The 22280-nt window shown below is 38.3% G+C and overlaps 1 protein-coding gene across 1 annotated transcript in view; it reads left to right on the top strand.

Moving 5' to 3' along the window:
- Positions 1-14592, top strand: part of GLIPR1L2 (GLIPR1 like 2) — a 31317-nt gene extending 16725 nt beyond the window's left edge. Inside the window, exons 4-7 of the mRNA XM_060165663.1 lie at positions 11917-12002; positions 13912-13938; positions 14021-14199; positions 14437-14592. Of these exons, the coding sequence (XP_060021646.1) occupies positions 11917-12002; positions 13912-13938; positions 14021-14199; positions 14437-14592 (448 nt within the window). The remainder of the gene's footprint in view (positions 1-11916; positions 12003-13911; positions 13939-14020; positions 14200-14436) is intronic.
- Positions 14593-22280: the final 7688 nt, after the last annotated feature.

Genomic DNA, 22280 nt, shown 5'->3' with positions numbered 1-22280 from the left:
GTGACAACCATATCATGTTCACTGCCTGGTCAACTGTGATTTTAAGATGCCGTCAATGTTAAGATGCATCTCAATTTCAGAGGTGCTAAAATAAGAAAAGATGTACATCTTAGAATTATGAGGCACAGTACATTACTGAAAGAAAAGATTTACAGAACAATGTGTATCCTTACTATGAATGATAAAATAAGAACATGTTATCAATATATGAAATAGTATATTATTCACAGTTAAGTACAGCTTTCTAGTCTGTCTCATATTTTAAAATATTGGATGTGAACTGTGAAGCACTAAATTTGATTTCATGACCTAGTAATAGCTCATAACTTGCAGTTTGAAAAATAGTAATGCCAATTTAGAATATTCTATATAGATATTTGGCAACGAAGAAAAGGAAGGTGTGTAGGTGTGTAGAGTTGAGTGAAAGTTTTTGTTTTATGACTTTGGTTTCTAATGTATTTTTATAAGCTAAAGAAAGCCATCATAAATAGAGAGTGATAGAATATATTAGAACATATAAGAGATGGGGGAAGAATTGAAAAAGAAAGTTCTATCTGGAAAAAAAACAGGAGGAGAGAAGTATAAGAAGAGAAAATTAGAGAAATTCTTAATAGTAAATATTTTTCTTTCTTGCTCATGAGGGTTTAATCTATTTTATTGATCTCTCAAAAGAAAAGATTTAAGGGGTTATTTATCCTTTCTCATTCCTTTGTTTTGAGATATTTAATCTTCCAAATACTTTTTAGGGAGAGGGGCTGTTATATGTTGCTGTTTTTATCAAAATATACTACATTCATTTATCTTTAATCCTACTTAATAGTGAAGATATTTACAGTTATATATTTTCCTTTGATTACAATTTTTACTAGACCTTAGGATCTCGTATGACATAGTCTCTTTCTCATTGCTTTCTATGTATTGTAATTTTAGGTCATTTAATAAATCATGTTTAGTACTTGATACATATTCATGATGGAAAAATCTATCCAAGGAGAAAATAATGTTCCCATCCTTGCCTTTCAGTTACTCTCTCCAAAATTTTATCCTAAAAGATATATTCTGTGCATACAGAAAAGTATATCTATCTTTGTGTATGTGTGTCTGGGTGCACAAATGTGTGCATTTCCATAATTCAAACAGGAGCGCACTACATTTCTTGTGATGTTCTTTAATTTTTTTACTTGATATGGACTGGAAGTCTTTCCATTTGAGTACGTGAAGAGTTTCCAGATTCTTTTTAAGAATTTCACAGTTGTTTTTTTTTAGTGGATGTACAAAAATTAATTTGAATAATCCTCTCCTTCTGATGGACGTTTAGGCTATTTTATTAATTTTATTTCAAGCAGTAATTATTCAGTTAGACATGTAATTCTGACATGAGTTAGTAGCTATAATATAAACGTATAGTCATGGAAACCCTAGGCCAAAGAGAATGTGTACTTTTAATTTGCATATATATTACTAAATATCTATTCATCATAGTCACGCCATTTTTTCTATTACAACTTTTTTTTATGTCGGCATATAAGAGGGGCTATATTTAAACTCCCTTGCTAAGATAATATATTTTCAAATATTTTTCTATTTACTACTATGAGTTATGTATATGTTTAATTTTCATCTTCTATTTTTCATGAGTTTAAGTATATTTTTTTATATTTTAGAATATGTGGATTTCATTTACTGGGACCTGAGGGTTCCTATACATTTACTGTTTTTCTCTTAAGTTGTTGGACTTTTTTTGTTTGTTAACTTGGAGGAGTGTCTTATGTACAAGAAAATTAGCTCTTTTATGTAATATAATTTACAAATATTTTCTAGTTTTATGTTTAACTTTTGACTTTATTTATATTGCAATTTATTTTTGCCAATAGAATTATTTTGTTTCATTGTAGAAAAAATGTATCAGTACTTTTTTCATGGGTTTTGAGGTTTGTATCATACTTAGTCAAGCCTTCCCCAAATATTATTATCTCACATTTTCTTCTAATGATTCTTTATTTTTTTTTAACTTTTAAATTAATTTGATCCACTTTGATTCTGGACATTATGTAAGCTGGTATAAGAATTAGCCTCCTGCTTAAAGTAACTATAAAGACTGGGCAGAACATATAAAATAACTGTTTTTAGGCATTAGAAAACAACCAGTACAGTGCTATGATCCTTGCAAATAGAAAAGAGTACAGTGGGAACCCTATATGTGCCTTGGTTTTCTCTCTGTGAGCATCCTATTGTACAAACCATAGCCAAAGCAAGCAAAGATTGTGTATTTTCTGGGCAAAGGAGATATCAGTGTTGATTGATGTTAAGTAGTCTAGGATTTAGGACAGGATCCCAAAGAGGAGGGGGCTGCAGAGAAGGACCCCCAAACATCTGTGTACAATTTCTCTGCAAGTCCTTGGGCAGCTCCTAAGCTGCACTCCTCAAAGCGAGATTCTGGAAGGATTAGATAGGAACAGTTACTTGCAGGCTGAAGACCTGCACAGAGATTTCAGAAGCTGCACAGTGGTGAGAAGACAAAGCTGCAGTTTGGGCCTAGCCAAAATGGAGAGGTATTGACGAAAACCCTGACCGAGCAGAACATTAAAATCCAAAAAATATGTATCTAATTTTATAAAAATTTCAAACTAATTAATGACTAAAGAAATACTATAGATAATAGGCAAAGAAAAATTGATATACTGGAAAATGTATGTGTGGAATATATGGCAGAGACAGTCCCCTTAATTTACAAAGAATTCATACAAATCAAAAAGAAAAAGAGAAACAACCCAAGAGAATAACGTGCAGAAGATATGAAGAAGTCATTTACTAAAAAGAAAAGAAAATGGTCATGAATCATATGAAAATGTATTCAGTCTCACTCATAATTGAAGCAATTCAAGTAAAAACAAAAATAAATGTTCACTTTCCACTCATCCATTTGAGAATATAGAAAAGCTTAATTGATACTCTGCGTTTGCAATAGGGCAATAAATTGATACAGTCTTTCTGGGTTCGGCAGTGTAACAAAATTTAAAATTATACTTACCATTTGATCTTGTAATCTCCTTATCAGGATTTTATCTTAGTAATATCTTCATGAAAGTTGGCCAAGATATACATACAAGGATACACATTGGAGCATGTTTTAATAGCATGAAACTGAAATTTAAAAAACCAACGACTCTAGTAATAGGGGACTAAGCAATTAATCTACTGCACATTATTGTGTAACCATTGAAAAAACTGGTGTACTTTTCTATGTACCAGTATGGAAAGGTCTTACTCGTTAGGTGAAAAAGTAAGATAAAAAACAATAATAAGTAAGAACAGGTCTTTTTGTTATTAGTTACTATTACCAAAAAATGTAGTGATTCAAGGTAAAAGTGGGAAATTTCAGTTTGGTGGGTACTGTGCTCCACTAGTCATTCAAAGACCCAGGTTTCTCCTATTTTGTTTCTTCACCATCTTCTGGGGCAGTGTCTTTGTCCACATGATCAAATCCAGGCCACAGACATAAGCTAGCTCAAGCTCATAGTAAGGGAAAAGAAACATGCTGGCAGCATGAGTACCAGGTGGGGAGTGGTGCACATCACTGCTCCTGCCATTCCGTTGGATATAAAATTAATCTCATGGCCACATCTAAGTTGCAGGAGAGGTTGGGAAATGTACTGAGACTAGCCATTAATGTGCCAAGCTAAAATACTGTTATTTCAGTATTTCAAGAGATATTTAGATTGACAGCTAGCAGTCTCTATCACAAGCATGTAAGTACTGAGAATTTTTATGAAAAACTTTCTTCTGGAAGGAATCATAAGAAGTTGTTAACAGATGTTATCTCTGGAGAGACAGATGGAAAGTGGAGGATGGAGACATTTTTTCCCCTTTAAAGGTGCCCTTTTCTGCTTCCTCCTTTCTGTCATATACTTATAAATAATATATATGTATTACTTTTGTTTATCTTTTACATCAACAAGGGATGTCTGGATTGAGATTGGAGACATATTTAAGACATTTCCAGAAGGTATAAATAACAAGATTTGCAGGTCATTGTATTAAGTAATCAGAGAGAGGAAGTAGTCAAGGAAGATTTTCAAATTTATGATCAGGCATGAATGGTACTGGCATTAACTGCAAAGGGGAACACTGAACATTTTGGGAGGGAAGATAATGAGTTCCACTTTGTACATAATGAATTGGAGTTGGCTGCGAAATACTCACTTTGAGATGTTTAGTAAGCAGGTTGTTATTTAGGTCAGAAGCTCATGAGTGAGGAATGGCATAGAAGAAATATTTGGAGTGCCAGGAAACATAGGGCAATTTAAATCATGGGAATAGATGAGATTGCTTAGCAAGAGAGTATGGAATGAGAAGAGAATAGGACCTGTGGAATGTCATGCCAACATTTAAGGGCAGTTAGTGGAAGATAAGTGGGAGACCTAAGAAGAGTGGCCAGACAGGTAGAAGAAAAAGCAGAAGAGTATGGTATCAGGGAAGGTGTGGGGAAAGAATATTTTTAAAAGGAAAAACTCGTCCAAACTTTCAAATTCCAAGATGTCAAGCAAAGTCAGGACTTAAAAATATCAGATCTAAAAAGAAGTTCATTAATAAACATAGGAAAACTGCTTCTATGGAGTAGAGGAAACTGATGCCAGGTTGGAATGAATTGAGAACTGTTTTGTTGTTGTTTTTATTTTGTTTTGTTTTTAAAATGGGGAAGATGTGAGCATATTTAAATATTGACATGAAGAATCTAATACAAAATAAAAGTAATTCTTTATAAAGTATAAAGGCAGGGTATATGTAAAGATACAAGTCCCTGAGAAAACAGAAGGCTTTAAAAGAGAAAAAGGAAGGGTTTAAAAGAGATTAGGGCTAAAAAAAACTATACTTAAAAAAAAAAGCAGACAGAACCGTAGGACAAATGGTAAAAGCAAAGCTATACAGACAAAATCACACAAAGAAGCATACACATACACACTCACAAAAAGAGAAAAAGGAAAAAAAATATATATATATATATCATTGCTCCCAAAGTCCACCTCCTCAATTTGGGATAATTCGTTTTCTATTCATGTATTCCACAGATGCAGGGCACATCAAGTTGATTGTGGAGCTTTAATCCGCTGCTCCTGAGGCTACTGGGAGAGATTTCCCTTTCTCTTTGTTCGCACAGCTTCTGGGGCTCAGCTTTGGATTTGGCCCCGCCTCTGCGTCTAGGTCGCCTGAGGGCGTCTGTTCTTCGCTCAGACAGGAGGGGGTTAAAGGAGCAGCTGATTCGGGGGCTCTGGCTCACTCCGGCCCGGGGGAGGGAGGGGCACGGAGTGCGGGGCGGGCCTGCGGCGGCAGAGGCCGGCGTGACTTTGCACCACCCTGAGGCGCGCCGTGCGTTCTTCCGGGGAAGTGGTCACTGAATCAAGGGGCCCTGGCAGTGGCGGGCTGCACAGGCTCCCGGGAGGGGAGGTGTGGAGAGTGACCTGTGCTTGCACACAGGCTTCTTGGTGGCGGCAGCAGCAGCCATAGCGTCTCATGCCCGTCTCTGGGGTCCGCGCTGATAACCGCGCCTCGCGCCCGTCTCTGGAGCTTGTTTAGGCGGTGCTCTTAATCCCCTCTCCTCGCGCACCAGGAAACAATGGTCTCTTGCCTCTTCGGCAGGTGCGGACTTTTCCCCGGACTCCCTCCCAGCTAGCTGTGGCGCACTAGCCCCCTTCAGGCTGTGTACACGCAGCCAACCCCAGTCCTCTCCCTGGGATCCGACCTCCGAAGTCCGAGCCTCAGCTCCCAGCCTGCCCGCCCCGGCGGGTGAACAGACAAGCCGCTCAGGCTGGTGAGTGCTGGTCGGCACCGATCCTCTGTGCGGGAATCTCACCGCTTTGCCCTCTGCACCTCTGTTGCTGCGCTCTTCTCCGTGGCTCCGAAGCTCCGCCGCTGCCTACCACCCCCCCGCACCCCGCCACCATCTCCTCCAGTGAAGGGTCTTCCTAGTGTGTGGAAACCTTTCCTCCTTCTCAGCTCCCTCCCAGTGGTGCAGGGCCCATCCCTATTTTGTCTGTTTTTTCTTTTTTTCTTTTGCCCTACCCAGGTACGTGGGGGAGTTTCTTGCCTTTTGGGAGGTATGAGGTCTTCTTCCAGCGTTCAGCAGGTGTTCTGTAGGAGTTGTTCCACGTGTAGATGTATTTCTGATGTATTTGTGGGGAGGAAGGGGAGCTCTATGGCTTACTCCTCCGCCATCTTGAAGGTCCCCCCAATGGAACAGGATAGAGAGCCCAGAGATAAACCCATGCACATATGGTCACCTTTGATAAAGGAGGCAAAAATATACAATGGAGAAAAGACAGCCTCTTCTATAAGTGGTGCTGGGAAAACTGGACAGCTACATGTAAATGAATGAAACTAGAACATTCCCTAACACCATACACAAAAATAAACTCAAAATGGATTAAAGATCTAAATGTAAGGCCAGACACTATAAAACTCTTGGAGGAAAACATAGGCAGAACACTCTATGACATAAATCACAGCAAGATCCTTTTTGACCCACCTCCTAAAGAAATGGAAACAAAAGCAAAAATAAACAAATGGAACCTAATCAAATTTAAAATCTTTTGAACAGAAAAGGAAACCATAAACAAGATGAAAAGACAACCCTCAGAATGGGAGAAAATATTTGCAAACAAAGCAACTGACAAAGGATTAATCTCCAAAATATACAAATGGTTCATGCAGCTCAATATCAAAAAAACAAACAACCCAATCCAAAAATGGGCAGAAGACCTAAATAGACATTTCTCCAAAGAAGATATACAGATTGCCAACAAATACATGAAAGGATGCTCAACATCACTAATCATTAGAGAAATGTAAATCAAAACTACAATGAGGTATCACCTCACACCAGTCAGAATGGCCATCATCAAAAAATCTACAAACAATAAATGCTGGAGAGGGTGTGGAGAAAAGGGAACCCTCTTGCACTGTTGGTGGGAATGTAAATTGATACAGCCACTATGGAGACCAGTATGGAGGTTCCTTAAAAAACTAAAAATAGAACTACCATACGACCCAGCAATCCCACTACTGGGCATATACCATGAGAAAACCATAACTCAAAAAGACTCATGTACCACAGTATTCATTGCAGCTCTATTTACAATAGCCAGGACATGGAAGCAACCTAAGTGCCCATTGACATATGAATAGATAAAGAAGATGTGGCACATATATACAATGGAATATTACTCAGCCATAAAAAGAAATGAAATTGAGTTATTTGTAGTGAGGTGGATGGACCTAGAGTCTGTCATACAGAGTGAAGTAAGTCAGAAAAACAAATACCATATGCTAACACATATATATGGAATCCAAAAAAAAAAGAAAAAATGGTTCTCAAGAACCTAGGGGCAGGACAGGAATAAAGACTCAGATGGAGAGAATGGACTTGAGGACGCGGGGAGGGGGAAGGGTAAGCTGGGACGAAGTGAGAGTGGCATGGACATATATACACTACCAAATGTAAAATAGATAGCTAGTGGGAAGCAGCCGCATAGCACAGGGAGATCAGCTCGGTGCTTTGTGACCACCTAGAGTGATGGGATAGGGAGGGTGGGAGGGAGACATAAGAGGGAGGAGATATGGGGATATATGTATACGTAGAGCTGATTCACTTTGTTATACAGCAGAAACTAATACAACATTGTAAAGCCATTATACTCCAATAAAGATGCTAAAAGAAAATGTAGGACCAACAACAACAACAAAAAAGTGCAAACAATTAATTATATGACTTTTGAACTTAAAAAAAAAAAGAGAGAGATTAGCCTTAGAAAGAATGAGGAGCAGTTCTTCAGTTGTATTAGAAAGGAAAGCGTAGGTATATTTGTCATATTTAGTGACAGAAAATTTCTCGAGTTCCAGTCTAATAGCTGTTATGATTCTCTGTGAAGTAGAATAGATCATGTCCTGAGAATAAAGGGAGAGACAGTGAAGCTGGAAGTTTGAGGACTGAGAAGATATGAAATAGTTATTATGGAACATGAGAGCGGAAGCTGAATAGAGAGAATGATAGAGATATTCTCTACCTAGTTTAATGATTTTCCTCCAGCAGCACCCAGCAGCCCTGAAGCAGGCATGGGACATGCAGACAGTAAGATTCCTTCACTTTTTCCTACACAGCGGTTTTGTCAGGTGGATGTAAAGGAAAATAGTGCAAGCGAGTTTCAAGGTTTTAGGTAGAGAACATGCAAAGCGATGGACCTAAGCTAGATTGAGAAAAGACAACACGATGGATAGGGAGAAAAATAGGAGAGAAAGTACACTGTGGAAACAGTGAAATTAATGGACAAGTGTGATGGGAGTGAATGAGTTAGGAACCTGGAAGGACAGGAGGTTGCAGTCAATGAGTGGAATGTGTGATTTGTGAGTTCAGAAGTAGAGCAGATTTAGGAGATAATAAGATGCAGAATGTGGCTACAAAAGTGACAGTTATGTAGCATTAGGAAGTTTTATGATGGTGAAGACATCCAATAACATAGAGACCAAGTTATTGGATGAATTATCCATTAGCATATTGTAATCCTCTAGGTCCCAAATTTGTAGACAATCGCACAATTTTGACTAAAAAGCAAAATGGTGAGCCAGATACCAAAGTGAATAAGGAGGCATAATCAGAAGGTAGATGGTATCTTGGGGAGGATTAGAGGATGGTACAACTATGTAATATCAGCCTCAAGGAGCTTTATAGGTGTTTAACTGTGTTCCCTGGTCCTTTAGGTGCAAGATGTGGAAGTGAAGGGAGGAGATGTGACCAACTGATTTTCACAGAAAGTGATATAAAGTGAGGTAGCTTTGCATATACAGGGATAATTTGAGGCAGAAAACAACAGGATCCATACCTTCCTTGACCTTGAATAGGTCCAAGAAGTAGTCATGGAGTTTTGGGCAAAGACAAATATATTAGATGAATCAGAAGAAGAGCCAGATAGAATCTCTAAAAGATAATCTTTGCTGCTTATTGCATGTATTTTTCTCTAGCTTATTGGGATAGATTCTTTAAGTCTACTTGGGAAATCTATAGATGTTTGGATATGAACCAGAAGCCAGCACTGTGATATTTCTCAGTGCCATATGGATGTAGTAAAAGTGAAAAGAGTTACTGTAGGTGGCCTAGTTATTCTGGTTGTATAATATGGAAAAATCAATATCTATTTGATGTACCCTGGCCATTGTTCCATGGACAATATACAGATTATATGAGTCTGCACATGGAGAACTTTGAAGAGAAGAATCTATCTACAAATTTTAATTCCTAGATTGTCAATCCATGGAGCTGGATTATCTCCTTCATGAACAAAGTGGCAGGCAATAAAAGTTTCCATCACCACCAGAATTGTGTTCTCATTCTGGAACAATGTAGATCTATTATAAAATTTGAATAATGGTTTTCTAATGGACTTTGGGTTGGGCATGGGAGTAGTTTACCCATTGGGCTACCCAGGTGACATGTCCTTATCTAGGGCCTGGACACATATCCTATAGGTGGCAATATAACGAAGATATGGCCAGATGCAAGTCTAAGAAAAGTTCCCGAGGACTATGTTCAGAGTCAGGACTTGGTCTCAGCGAACCCTTGGGCTGCTTCTCGGAAAAGGCAAATGCCTAAAGACAGAGAATCTCATCTATTTCTTCAGGCACCACCAGGGCAGCTATGAAATTTCAAAGGACTTTGCTAGTTGTAGATACTTATCTGTTGTTTTCTCCTAATCCAGCCCAATAATTTCCAATTGCAGTTGTGGACTTATACTGTAGATTCAGACTCAAGTTGCTTTAGGTTAAACTTTTTAGAAACTCAGAACAACAGGAAGATTAACATGGGAGAGTATTAGCTTGCCATTTCTGGCTACCTAATATAAACAGTTTTATAATGTTCATATCTTTGAAAAGGAGGGCCCGTTGTATTCTAGCACAATGTGAATTTATTTATTTTGATTAATTAATTCATGTATTTATTTATATATTTATTTGCCTTTCCAGAGTTATTCCAGGCCATGGTTATCAGACATTATGGTCATGGGATGATTAGCCTATGCTCCAGGTTTTTGAGGTTTTTTTTTTCACATCTTTATTGGAGTATAAATGCTTTACAATGTTGTGTTAGTTTCTGCTGTACAGCAAAGTGAATCAGCTATATGTATACATATATCCTCATATCCCCTCCCTCTTGAGCCTCGCTCCCACCCTCCCTATCCCATCCCTCTAGGTTGTCACAAAGTACCAAGCCGATCTCCCCATGCTATGCAGCAGCTTCCCAGTAGCCATCCATTTTACATTTGGTAGTGTATATACGTCAATGCTACTCTCTCACTTCATCCCAGCTTCCCCTTCACCCCTGTGCCCTCAGGTCTGTTCTCTACGTCTGTGCCTTTATTCCTGCCCTGCCACTAGGTTCATCAGTACTGCATTTTAAAATTCCATATATATGCGTTAACATATGGTATTTGTTTTTCTCTTTCTGACTTACTTCATTCTGTATGACAGATTCTAGGTCCATCCACCTCACTACAGATAACTCAATTTTGTTCCTTTCTATGGCTGAGTAATATTCCATTGTATATATGTGCCACATCTTCTTTATACAATCATCTGTTGATGGGCATTTAGGTTGCTTGCTCCAGGTTTTAAAGGCAGTCTGTATAGTGAGTAGCTTTCTGCATAGGTACAAGAACAGAGGTCCCCCACCCCAGGGATTTTAGAACAGTATAAGCTCTGCTTTTGAGTTGGAGGCATCTGTTTCAGTGATAAAGAATTAAGGCAGTAAAAGTAGACTACGGTATTAGGTAAAGGTGACTGGTTCAATTCTTGGATTTCTTGACGGCTAGTATTCTGGCTGGGATCCAAACAAAATTCATTTCCTTCTTGAAATGGTTTGATTGTGGAACAGTGAAATTAGAGAACGATATATGATCTGCAAATAACAATAGGTATCTGTATATCCTTGATGTACTTGAAAACTTGCCATTTGAGGGTATCAGATACCTTATTGGGTATCATCAAAAACTTCTCATAAGATACGACTCAGAAATTTGATATTCACATTTTTGAATATGTATTTCTAAGGTTTGGCCATTCTTCTAGATGGCCCAGAGTGGCCTAACCAGGGACCTAAATGCCTAATGTTTGTTTTTATAGCTTGCAACTATACACTGAGTAAATAAGCAATCATGTTTAAATAACCACAATTAATGACCCTCTTCTCACTCAAAAATATATTTTCCCTATCTATCTTCTCTATCTTTCTTATTCAGATATTTTAAAATACGCTTCCCAATTCATATCTATTTTTGGGCCTCTTTTCCTAACTTACCTCTGGGCAATTGATGTAATAATTTTTAACTTCTCCCCTGTGCTCTGTACAATAGATTAAAACAACTTTGTAAAATCCCATTTACATTTATTTGCTTGTTTATATACTTACGTGTTTTTCATGTAGACCTCAAAATAATCCATGCAGCTGGGTATTTGTGCCAATAGGCATTTCAGGATTTTGCAAATGTTTCAGAAAACTAATATATCATTTATATATAGCTTTTTATATGTATGTGCCAATCAGGAAGCAATTAGTTATAAAACATTCTATAACATCCATTTTTAAAGGAAATTTTTTATACAAAATAAAATGAAAGAAGCTTTAAAACTCCCTCATATTTAAATTACAATACTTTAAAATTAATGGGAATTAGTTTCAGAAGAGAGTATTTCTGGGGGGAAAAAAGAGGGGGAAGATTACATCTGCAATTTAAGTACTTTTAAGTACTCCCTTAAGTCCATTTTTTAAATTAAATCGCCCTTATAAATTAATTAAAAATTGGTTAACCATATTATTTAAATAACATAAAATTTGAGACTTTTTCTAACAAAATGTTTTCTGCTTTTTTGTAGAGGATCTCTGTCAAGAAGTCCTTATCAACGAGGATTAATGTGTTCTCGATGTAGCATCTATGACAGATGCACAGATTTTCTATGCAGTAAGATAAAGAAAATAACTGAAACATGAAAAAAAATCCATAATGCATTGGATGACAAGAAAAAGAAGTGGTGAACACTAGTCTTTCATTGTCATGTTAATATTGTTCCTTTGTTCAGGATGGTATTGTTATATTATCAAAGGTGGTATCAAACAGTATCATCTTTAGATTTTTTTAAACTACACAACCTCTTCTGCCCTCTCTTACTATTATTCCTGCCCCTTAGTACATACTAGAATCTGAAAGAAGGAAAGAGAACTAACAGTTATGCCCTGAAAAAGCTTCTCAGTTAATTCCTGAAATAGCGGCCTGTTTGAGAGTGGCTGCTCGAAAGGATAGGATATTCCAAAACATTCAGAAAGAGGAAAGAAGTAAAGTAGCAAATATTTAATAGCCTTTTATTTTCATTTTTCCCCTAAACATTCAAAAGATAAAAGTAGAAAATATGTTTTATTAAATTTTTCTTTTAGTTTTTCTAAACATGAGAGCGTATAATCCAAAAGTATAACTATAGCTGGAATATATGATGCTTAGAGGAATGTGGTAGGGGATAAAGTCAGACAGTGAGTAAGGGGCATATTAGGCTTTTATGTTAAAGAAACTAGTGAACAATTTCATTATAATGCCACTGCTGGAGTGACTCCACCGTAACATTTCTTCCCTTGCTTCATTTGAATCAAGATGCAAAACCTTGCTCTTCCTCTTCGCCTTTTCTTTCTCTTCCTGAAAATATCCAGACCTAAAGCCATTGGGTAGGTCAGAAAGAGGTAGGCATCCACACAGAGGGCATCCAGATGTGACATGTTAGAACCTAAGCAAGAAGACAAGGGATTCATACATGATGTGATAGGCATGGGGAAAGAGCCTAAGTAGGGTGAGAACAGTGTCCACATGGTATGGCCTTGTATGGGAAGTTAGAGCTCTCATGGAATGAGGTGAGTGTACCCGCATGAGGTCAGGCTTGGGGTATAAGATCAGGGTAAAGGGATGTCCATGCGGGAGTGGCTCACTATTTGGTGTCAGAGTCCAAGCAACGTGAGGATAGAATCCACATGGGGTGGGAAGGAGAAGCCTGACATAGTGTAACACTTAAAATAATGTCAAAGATCCACCAGAAGTTCAGTTCATCTCCAAGGTGCCTGAGGAGTGATTTCTAAATTTTCCTCTAAGTGTACCATCATTGCAAGACAAAGCCCTGGTTGACATTGGGCTCTCTATGGGTGAGACTGCATTTATTCTCCCACTCTCCTTTCTAGTGGAATCTGGGAATGATTGTTTGACCTTCTCTGCCCAGGTGAGCAGAGGAAGGGAAATTTATTTCCTGAAAAGTATTATGATAGCATTGGGCTAGATAGCAAAAACGAGGAATAGCAGGCTCTGTAGTCAACCTTGCCATCTAGGAAATGAAGAGCAACTGAAAGCTTCTGAAAATAAGAATTAAATGAATAAAGTGAGTAGATTCAGAAAATTAATTTTGAATGATCTTGGGGGGAAGTGGGGAGAAGAGAGATAAAAATAAGAGATGTTCTAACAGGACATTGCAAATTAACTATACTTCAATTTTTTAAAAAGAGAGATGTAGAATTCTAGAATGTCAAAGATGGAACAATCTTTGAAAGGCAGGAGTGGAGTGGCTTATATAAGTTGTCAGGATTTAGAGACAGAATTAGTACTAGAATCCACACCTCTTCCTCCTGTACTTCTGTGCTCTCTCTGGTAGACCAGGAGGACTTTTACTAAAAGAAAATATGTTGTACTTTACAATTGGCTACTGGTTGAAGGGGAGACATCAAAGATGAGAGCATGATGCCTGAAAACTAGGAGAATGATATTATTATTGTTGAGAAACATATATTCTAGAAAAAGAAGAAATTCTATGTAACTTTATGAACTTTCTTTTTCTTTCTAGGTAACGCAGGTCGTGACCAAGCCATATGTATGTATTTTTGTCCTTTATTTCTTGAACGATTTTACTACTTTATGTGAAATCCAGCTTTCAATTACTTCTTTATTTACAGATTACCGATTTTGGTATCCAAGATGGGAAGTACCCCGGCCAATTGTGTGTGATCCACTGTGCATGCTTATTTTATTTCTCAGAATGCTGTGTTTTTCACTAAGTGCCGCAATTGTTTTGATAATCCAGTCTTATTTTCCAAATATATTATTGGAAGAAGAGATAGTTTTTATCCCTGAGGTAACTGGGCCAGCAAAGGAGGAGGAAAACGTAGAGAAAGAGGAAGAGGAGGAGGAGGAGGAGGAGGAGGAGGGGGAGGAGGAGGAGGAGGAGGAGGAGGGGGGAGGGGGGGAGGAGGAGGAGGAGGGGGAGGAGGAGGAGGGGGAGGAGGAGGAGAAGGAGAAGGAGGAGGAGGAGGAGGAGGAAGGGGAGGAGGAGGAGAAGGAGAAGGAGGAGGGGGAGGAGAAGGAGAAGGAGGAGGAGGAGGAGGAGGAGGAGGAAGAGGAAGGGGAGGAGGAGGAGAAGGAGAAGGAGGAGGGGGAGGAGGAGGAGAAGGAGAAGGAGGAGGAGGAGGAGGAGGAGGAGGAGGGGGAGGAGGAGGAGGGGGAGGAGGAGAAGGAGGAGGAGGAGTAGGAGGGGGAGGAGGAGGGGAAGGAGGAGGGGAAGGAGGAGGGGGAGGGGGAGGAGGAGAAGGAGGACAGGAAAAAAGAGGAAGAGGAAGAGGAAGAGGAAAAGGTGGAAGAGGAGGTGAAGGGGTGAGATTTACCACTATCATAGGACAAAAATGTAATACAAAAAAGGCAAAAAAAAAAAAATAATAAACACTGAAAAAAAACCCCACTGAGCTTTAACAAAAAAGAATATGCACAAACCACAACTGCAACACCTTTTATTTCCTTCTCTTCCCCATATTTATTCAACAAATTTAAATTTGAAAAACAAAGAAACAAACAAAAAGCATGTATTTTATAGTAAGTACTGTAAGGCAAGTTCTTGGACACTAAGAACAAATAAAGATGCGATGACAGAAATACTAAAAAAAGATTTGACCAGTCTAATTAATCTTAAGATTTCACTGTTATTCTGATAAAGAATGAAATTTCCACTTTCTAAACATGTTTCTATCTCTATGTTTTAAGTATTTTTAAATGGGTTAAAAAAACTCTTGAGTATTAAATAAGATTATACATGTAAGGTGCTTAGGACCATTCCAAGTTCAGGACAACCATTTGATAACTTTTGATTTTGTTGTTTTTATCATTCCTATCACAGTTGTTATTGGTGGTGATGATGGTGGTGATATTTTCCATGTGTTATCAAGGCTTCTAATACCATTATTTATCTTTGTAGTATATGTGTTTTGGAATGGCTTAAGTGGTATTTGTACATGCTGTTAGGAGACAAATTTATTATTTCTACTTCATGTTCAATATTTCATTAAAGCCTTGCTGTAATTCTTTACTAGGCTATACAATTTGTTGACACCAAGGGCTAATAAATGTCAAAAGTTTAATTATTTGTGATTGAGCAATATGGCTGCTTCCAAATTTATGTTATAAAATAAAATAAAAATTTTTAAATAGTCATTTACTTATAGTTATTCAATATCTATAGTAAAAGTTCATAAATTAGTAATATAAATTAACTACTTACCACTTGTAGTACTAATAAATGAACTGAGTAAAAATGAGTAACATAAGCAAAATACATCAAATGGTATAAACTTGATGTTTATTAACTGTATTATATCAAAAGCCTGTTCTTAAATGGGACAACATGAGAATTATATAAAAAAGCAATGAACTATCCTCTTGTATTTGATAGTTTCTGGTTTTTTGTTTGTTTGTTTTCATTTGCTTTGTTTTATTTTTCAAGAGCTCTGAGATAGATAGATATAGATATAGATATATAAAATTTCCATGAAGTCAGCCTCCTGAGAAAAAGCCTGAGGTAGAGAAAAGGGCTGGTCCTCTACAGTGATTTTATTTATTATTATTATCTTATATTTGTGTGTCATTTCATAGCTTCTGAAGTGCTTTCACATAATTATTTAATACTCAAAGCCACTCTGTGGAGTTGGTATTGCTTCCACTTTTAAACTGAGAAAACTGATTTTGCATATGCAAAGTGGTTCAATCTAGGACTGAGAACAAATTACTTTCTGAACATTCTGATGTATTTATAAGCATAAATTCCTCACCATACCATGTTCTATTCCCACTGCGACAAACCTTGCTCTGTATCTATAATCTGATTCCTACTCCTCTACATCTACTCTTCGCCATGTTCTCTGGTGATTTCATGGAATATGATTGCTACAGGCCAGTGGTTCTTAACTGGGGGCAATTTTGCCACCTCTCCACCAATGACATATGGCAGTGTTTGGGAACATTTTTGATTGCCACAACCAGGAAGGTGCTGCTGTTGTCTAGTGTGTAGAGGTCAGAAATGCTGCTAAACATCCTGAAGTACACAGGACAGCCCTCACCACAAAGAATGATCTGGTCCAAAACGCCAATAGTGTCACTTTGTTTTTGTGATTCTGTCTCCCTAGTTTGGGTGATGGTCCACTGACCACAGCTGGGCCCAGTCATGGTGTTTGGTTTGGGGATCCAGACAGACATTCAAGGCATGTCCTCCTTGGTGGCTAAAATTTTAATATGTGAAGCTCTGAGGCTATGTAGCATACCACATGGAAAGAAAGAATGAGGTCCAAACACAGAGAGAAGCAGTGAAAGACTGTTTGTTGTCTCTGATACCTAGTTTCATCCCAACGTTTCACATGAACTGTTTTGTTTTGTTTTTTCAGAATATATCCTAATTCTATCCAGTAAGTTTACCTCTTTTCTTATGTTATTTTGAATTCAATTCCTCTGATTCAACTGAAGGACATTCGTACTACAAATTTATTTTAGTTAAAATTTTCATTATTCTGAAACAGCATGAACAAAAACTCAATTTATAGATGTTCTTCATATCATCATGTGGTCAAAGGAACAGTTTCTTCTTAAGTTTTATTTCCCAAATCTTTGTTTTTGGTATCATCTCTAGCTCCCCTAGAACCACACACCCTACGTGCTTAGAATACTTGTTTTTATCCTTATTACACGAGTCACAGGTGGACTCCTTCAGCTAGATCAAGGGATTATTTGTATGAATCCCAGAGGTGTCAGGGAAAGTTTTTCCATGGCTCTGAGTTCAGGAATGTACTTTAACCAGGATATGCTAGCATAGATAGGCTGGGGTGATAGATGAGCATTTGCTTAATTCCTTAAAGTACTGTGTATTCTATTCTGCATTGTATAACTGAGAATATAGAAATGCTCCTAGCCCTGGTAAGGTAATCTCCAGAAAGTGTCTATACTACATTATGTGCAGGTTCGCCCCAGTATATGACTAGGCCAGAAGAAGACAGTTATGCTTCTAGGGCTTCAGTCATTTACATTTTAACCTCTGCAACCATACATCTGCTGATGAGGTGTAGTACTAGGAAGTTTGCACTCTTTGGTGCTGGAGAATGTTGCTACTCTCTGCTGTATATCCTGACATCCTTTTGTGTCCTTTACATGAGTAAAAAAACTGTTTGATGTTCTCAAGTGTTTGTGCCTTGTTTATCCATCAATACTTTTACATTGTTATTGTAGCAGTTGTGCAGAATGGAAATGACACAAAGACTCCATATCCAATATGGATAAATCTCTGTAGGGAAAACTTTCGGATAATAAAGGGGACAGAGATGATACCATGTGGTACCATGTTGGTTTTCTATTTGCCTTTGATTTAGCTAAGGGCTGGAAAAAATAGTGTGAAAGAATCAGTATACTTTGTCAATAAATTTTGACAAAATGTTAGTGATCCAATGCTATCTTGAGTCCTCCATTTAAATGGTCAAAGATCATGTTTGTTATTCCTTAAAACCAGATAAAAGTGAAGATAGTTGGTTTTGCTATAGGTTCCTCAGTTTCCCTTAGCAATGGACTACAGTGCTGTGTGGTAATAGACACTACACAAAGGGAGTCTGGGAAAGAGCAGAACGTTTACAAGGAACAGCACACAGCAATGGGGGGAGGAACTACAGTCACAGGGCTTGATGAATCTAGAGGTGGTAGGACCTGCAATTATTTATTATAACCATGAACTCTCTTCTAGATCATTCAACACAATGTTGCCGGGAAACCAGGTTAGTCAGCTGCAGGGGACTGGGATGGAGTGAGGGGGCACTGGACAGTACCTTTCTTTGCCTTCCTTAGCAGAAATTCAACAGTTTTGTCCTGAAAGAGGAAATTGCCAAAAGCACATGCCCACTTAAATTCAAAGTACCACCTGAGTGAAGGAAATATGATTATGGGCACCTAAAAATATCTAAAATCTAGGACTTCCCTGGTGGTCCAGTGGTTAAGATGCTACACTCCCAATGCAGGGGGCATGGGTTCAATCGCTGGTCAGGGAACTAAGATCCCGCATGCCGCACAACACAGCCAAAATGATAATAATAAAATAAAAATATTTAAAATCTGAGGAGTACTAATGATATTCCCCTCATTAAACAGACTTTATAGACCTTATCATTAGAGAAAACTATAATCACTAACCTTCTGACTCACTCAAGTTGGGACAGTGTAGTGTGGTGACAAACCTATGCAATGAAAACAAACAAACAAAAAAAACTAGCCAGCTATAACTTATAGTTTAAAGGAGCCCAAAGCCTGAAAAGCACAAAGTCACCCAATGGGTCCTTGGGAGTGAGGGTAATAGGGCCGCTCTAGCTTCCACCCCCTGATTCCTGGTCCCACGTAGTCTTCCTATTGGCAGCATATCCTTGCAGAATATTGCCTCTAACCTGGCATGTTAGCTGCACCTTCAAAAGACCATCCCAATGCTTTATCAGGCCAGAAGTTTTTGCATGGAGTGATATGTCAAATAATCAGTGGATTCCATAGTCAGTGTCCCCCTCCTGAAAATCCTCCATTGTGAAGTGAGACCTCTGATGGGATGCTAGCTTGTGTGGTATTCTCTTCCTGTGGATCAGGCACTCTGGAAGTCCACACATGGTGGTACTGGCTAAGACTCTGAGAGCAGGAAAGTCAAACCCATACCCAGAAAAAATGTCAGAATGGGTGTCTGTTCCAATGAGAATGAACCACTGGCTTTTCCAGAATGGAAGGAATCCAGTGTAGTCAACTTGCCACCAAGTGCCAATTGGTCTCCTCAAACAATAGTGCTATGATGGGGACACACATTTTATCTCCACTGTTGGTAGATCGTACGTAGAGAGATCCCTAGGTCAGCATTGATAAGTGAAAGTCCGTGCATTTGAACCAATGTGTGGCATACATGCCTTTTATTTGTCCATCGTGCTAATTCTGGGTGCACAAAAAACAAAGCCTGGCTAACGTCAACTGATTGAGCCAATTTGTCTACTTGGTTATTCAATGCCTCTGGGGGGCATTAACCTGTAAAAAGTCTCACACACCATTCCCACTCCACTCCCATATCTCCATTCACATTCCTTTGCCCCAGACCCTCTTATTTCTGATCTTTCAATCCTTTTTCTTCTAAACCCCTAACCTCTGGTCAGGCATTTTCTATTGTCCATGTATCCATATTAATTCCCATCTCAGGCCACTCATGTTTCCATACAAAGTGGTGACCAGGTAAACCACTCAGAACTCCACCTTCAAGATCTTCCCTTACCACTGTCTTTCAAGGCCACCCCTGAGTATGGCTGTAATGTAGCCATTGTACATTTTCAGCTTGCACTCACGTGCCAAGTCAACCAATTGATAAGCTAAGATTTGGCTTTTTTCCTTACCTTTACCTAGAGATACAAGACCCCCCACTCAATATAGTCATAGGTGTGAGTTGAGAGAGGGTTTTTGGTGTAACTGTGGTGAGTGAAATGGACGTCTAAGTTGCCCACTCATGTAGCTTATTCATGTCCTCTGGTCCTACTTGGATCAGTAACAGAGCTTTCATGGATTTCTGGATACATTACTGGTCTCAGTGTACAATATAACACAGATCCTAGGGCAAGGACCATACATCAATAGTGAGGAGAGAGAAGGATGCAGTGGTGAAAGAGTAAAAGATGTTAGACTAACAAATCAGTAACAAATTCTATTATGAGGAATACCAGAGTCTATGGATGGTATGAGTGAGTAGGTAACTCTGCTGCTGCATTAGGAGAGAGTAAGGAAGGGTTCATTGAATGGAAACCTTGGAGTAGTCAAAGCTGAAAGACACAGGAAAGTTTTAACAATACAGACTTCCTTGGGGCACAATAGAAAATTGTACTTCTGGCTGAAAGCAGGGAGAGTGCTACAGGAAAGAACATTGGACTTTGAGACCAAACCATCCTTGATCCAGCTACTCACTGTTTTCCCTTTGAAGTACAATCATAGACATTCTACAGAGCACACTCAAGACTACAGTTGACCCGTGTATAACACAGGTTTGAACTGCCCTGGTCCACCTATCTGTGGATATTTTTCAGTAATAAATAATACAGTACTACATGGTCCATGTTTGGTTGAATCCGCTGATGCAGAGCCATGGATACACATGGCTGACTATAAATTATACACGGATTAACCCCCATGTTGTCATGTAAGCTACTAATGAGGGACTCCAATAATTTTAAGATCAAAGATTCCAAGAAGAACCTGGGCATTGTCAGAAAAGCATTTAAACAACAACAACAAAAAAAAACACAAGCAGCTCATCAAAGCGAATTGATTAAATGGAAATGATAGATTCAGAAACCTGTCTACAAATAAGAGGAAGTCACTTTCCAGGGGCCAAGACTGTCCTTGTGAGAGGATTTACTTCTGACATTGAAGGCTTATACTACACCGTGTGAGTTTCTGTATTCAGAAAAAAAAAAAAAAGTGATGGAACTTAGTTTATGGATGGCAATGCTTGGTTAATGGAGAGGATTTGTGTCTGAAAGAATACCAGCTAACTGAAAATTTCTAGTAAAAGAAAAAAAGATGGGGTATATCAGCAAAATGGACAGAGATATATGCTGTGTGGCTAGCATAAACCCCTTCTGAGATAGCTAGATGAGATGGATAGATAGATAGTGATAGACAGATATATTTATGTATACATATAATGACTCAGTCAATGACCAGTGGTCTAACTACTTGTTTTGGCAAGTGGGATACAGGGAACCAGACTTTAAAATAACCTCATTTGGATGCTGGACTTAAAAAGAAAAAGCCATGAGCTTTACCTAAAAATACAGGTTAGTCATGTTGATGCCCATCAGTCACATTCAGAGGAGAAATCTGCTCGTGATTGAGATAAGATATATATGTTCATGTAAGCTTTGGCAGTGTTAGTTTCCTGAGATGGGTGTGCTCAGGGCTGTAAGCTATGTTTCAGTGGACACATCTCCAGAAATTGCTCTTCTTCCTTGGGATTGTCCAGCTTCTAAACAGCCAAAGACATGTTTATATTTCAGTCAGTAAACAGGTCCCAAGGTTACATGGTTTATCACCCATGGGAGCAACAAGTTATAAATAGGTTTTCTCTGGTATTGACAATATTTTTGGTTTTGACTTTGTGACTGAGGCCTTGACAAAGACAAAAAAGGCTAAAAGACAAGACTATCCACAAATACAGACCCAAACTTAGATATCATCAGATCAGGAAGTAGCATTTTATAGCACAAACAGTATAAGAAAGGAAAGACAGGGAGTTTTCTGGTGGCCTAGTGGCTAGGATTTGGCAATTTCACTGCAGAGGCCCAGGTTTGATCCTGGTCAGAAAACTATCCGACATGCTGCATGACATGGCCAAAAATATAAAAAGAAAAAAAAAAAAAAAGAGGAAGGCAGGACAAGGAAATACAATGGTGAAGTAATCCTCTCAACAATTCATATCAAACACAAAGCGGAGGAATAAGTAAAAATTTAAATGGGCACTTTAAGCAATTACTAGCCAAAATAAGAGGAGTGATAGAGCATTAAGTAATGTTCCAGATTAAAAGAATGTGTTTCAATTCACGTTGAAGGATGATAAAGGTAGATCACCAGTTGAATTGTTTCTAAGAGTTGGAGTTGACAACGAGGGGATAGAGATGAAAGATGTACCTCATAATTACCCAGGTAAGTTTTTAGACAATTGTTATTCCAGTCATTATATTAAGAGCAGAGATTCAGTTATATGTCTCCAAGATAGAAACATTAGAATTCCAGTAATCTGTGACTTGTTATACAAATGTGACTACTAGGATTTCATTAATAAGAGTAATAGGCTGAATCAGCCCTGTCTCTCATAACTAAGGTAGATATCATGCTCACAGAGTCTCCCTACCT

Source organism: Lagenorhynchus albirostris, chromosome 11, assembly GCF_949774975.1.
Source record: "Lagenorhynchus albirostris chromosome 11, mLagAlb1.1, whole genome shotgun sequence".
NCBI lineage: Eukaryota > Metazoa > Chordata > Mammalia > Artiodactyla > Delphinidae > Lagenorhynchus > Lagenorhynchus albirostris.
Note: the sequence above shows the minus strand (reverse complement) of the source record. Positions and strands in the feature narration are given on the sequence as shown.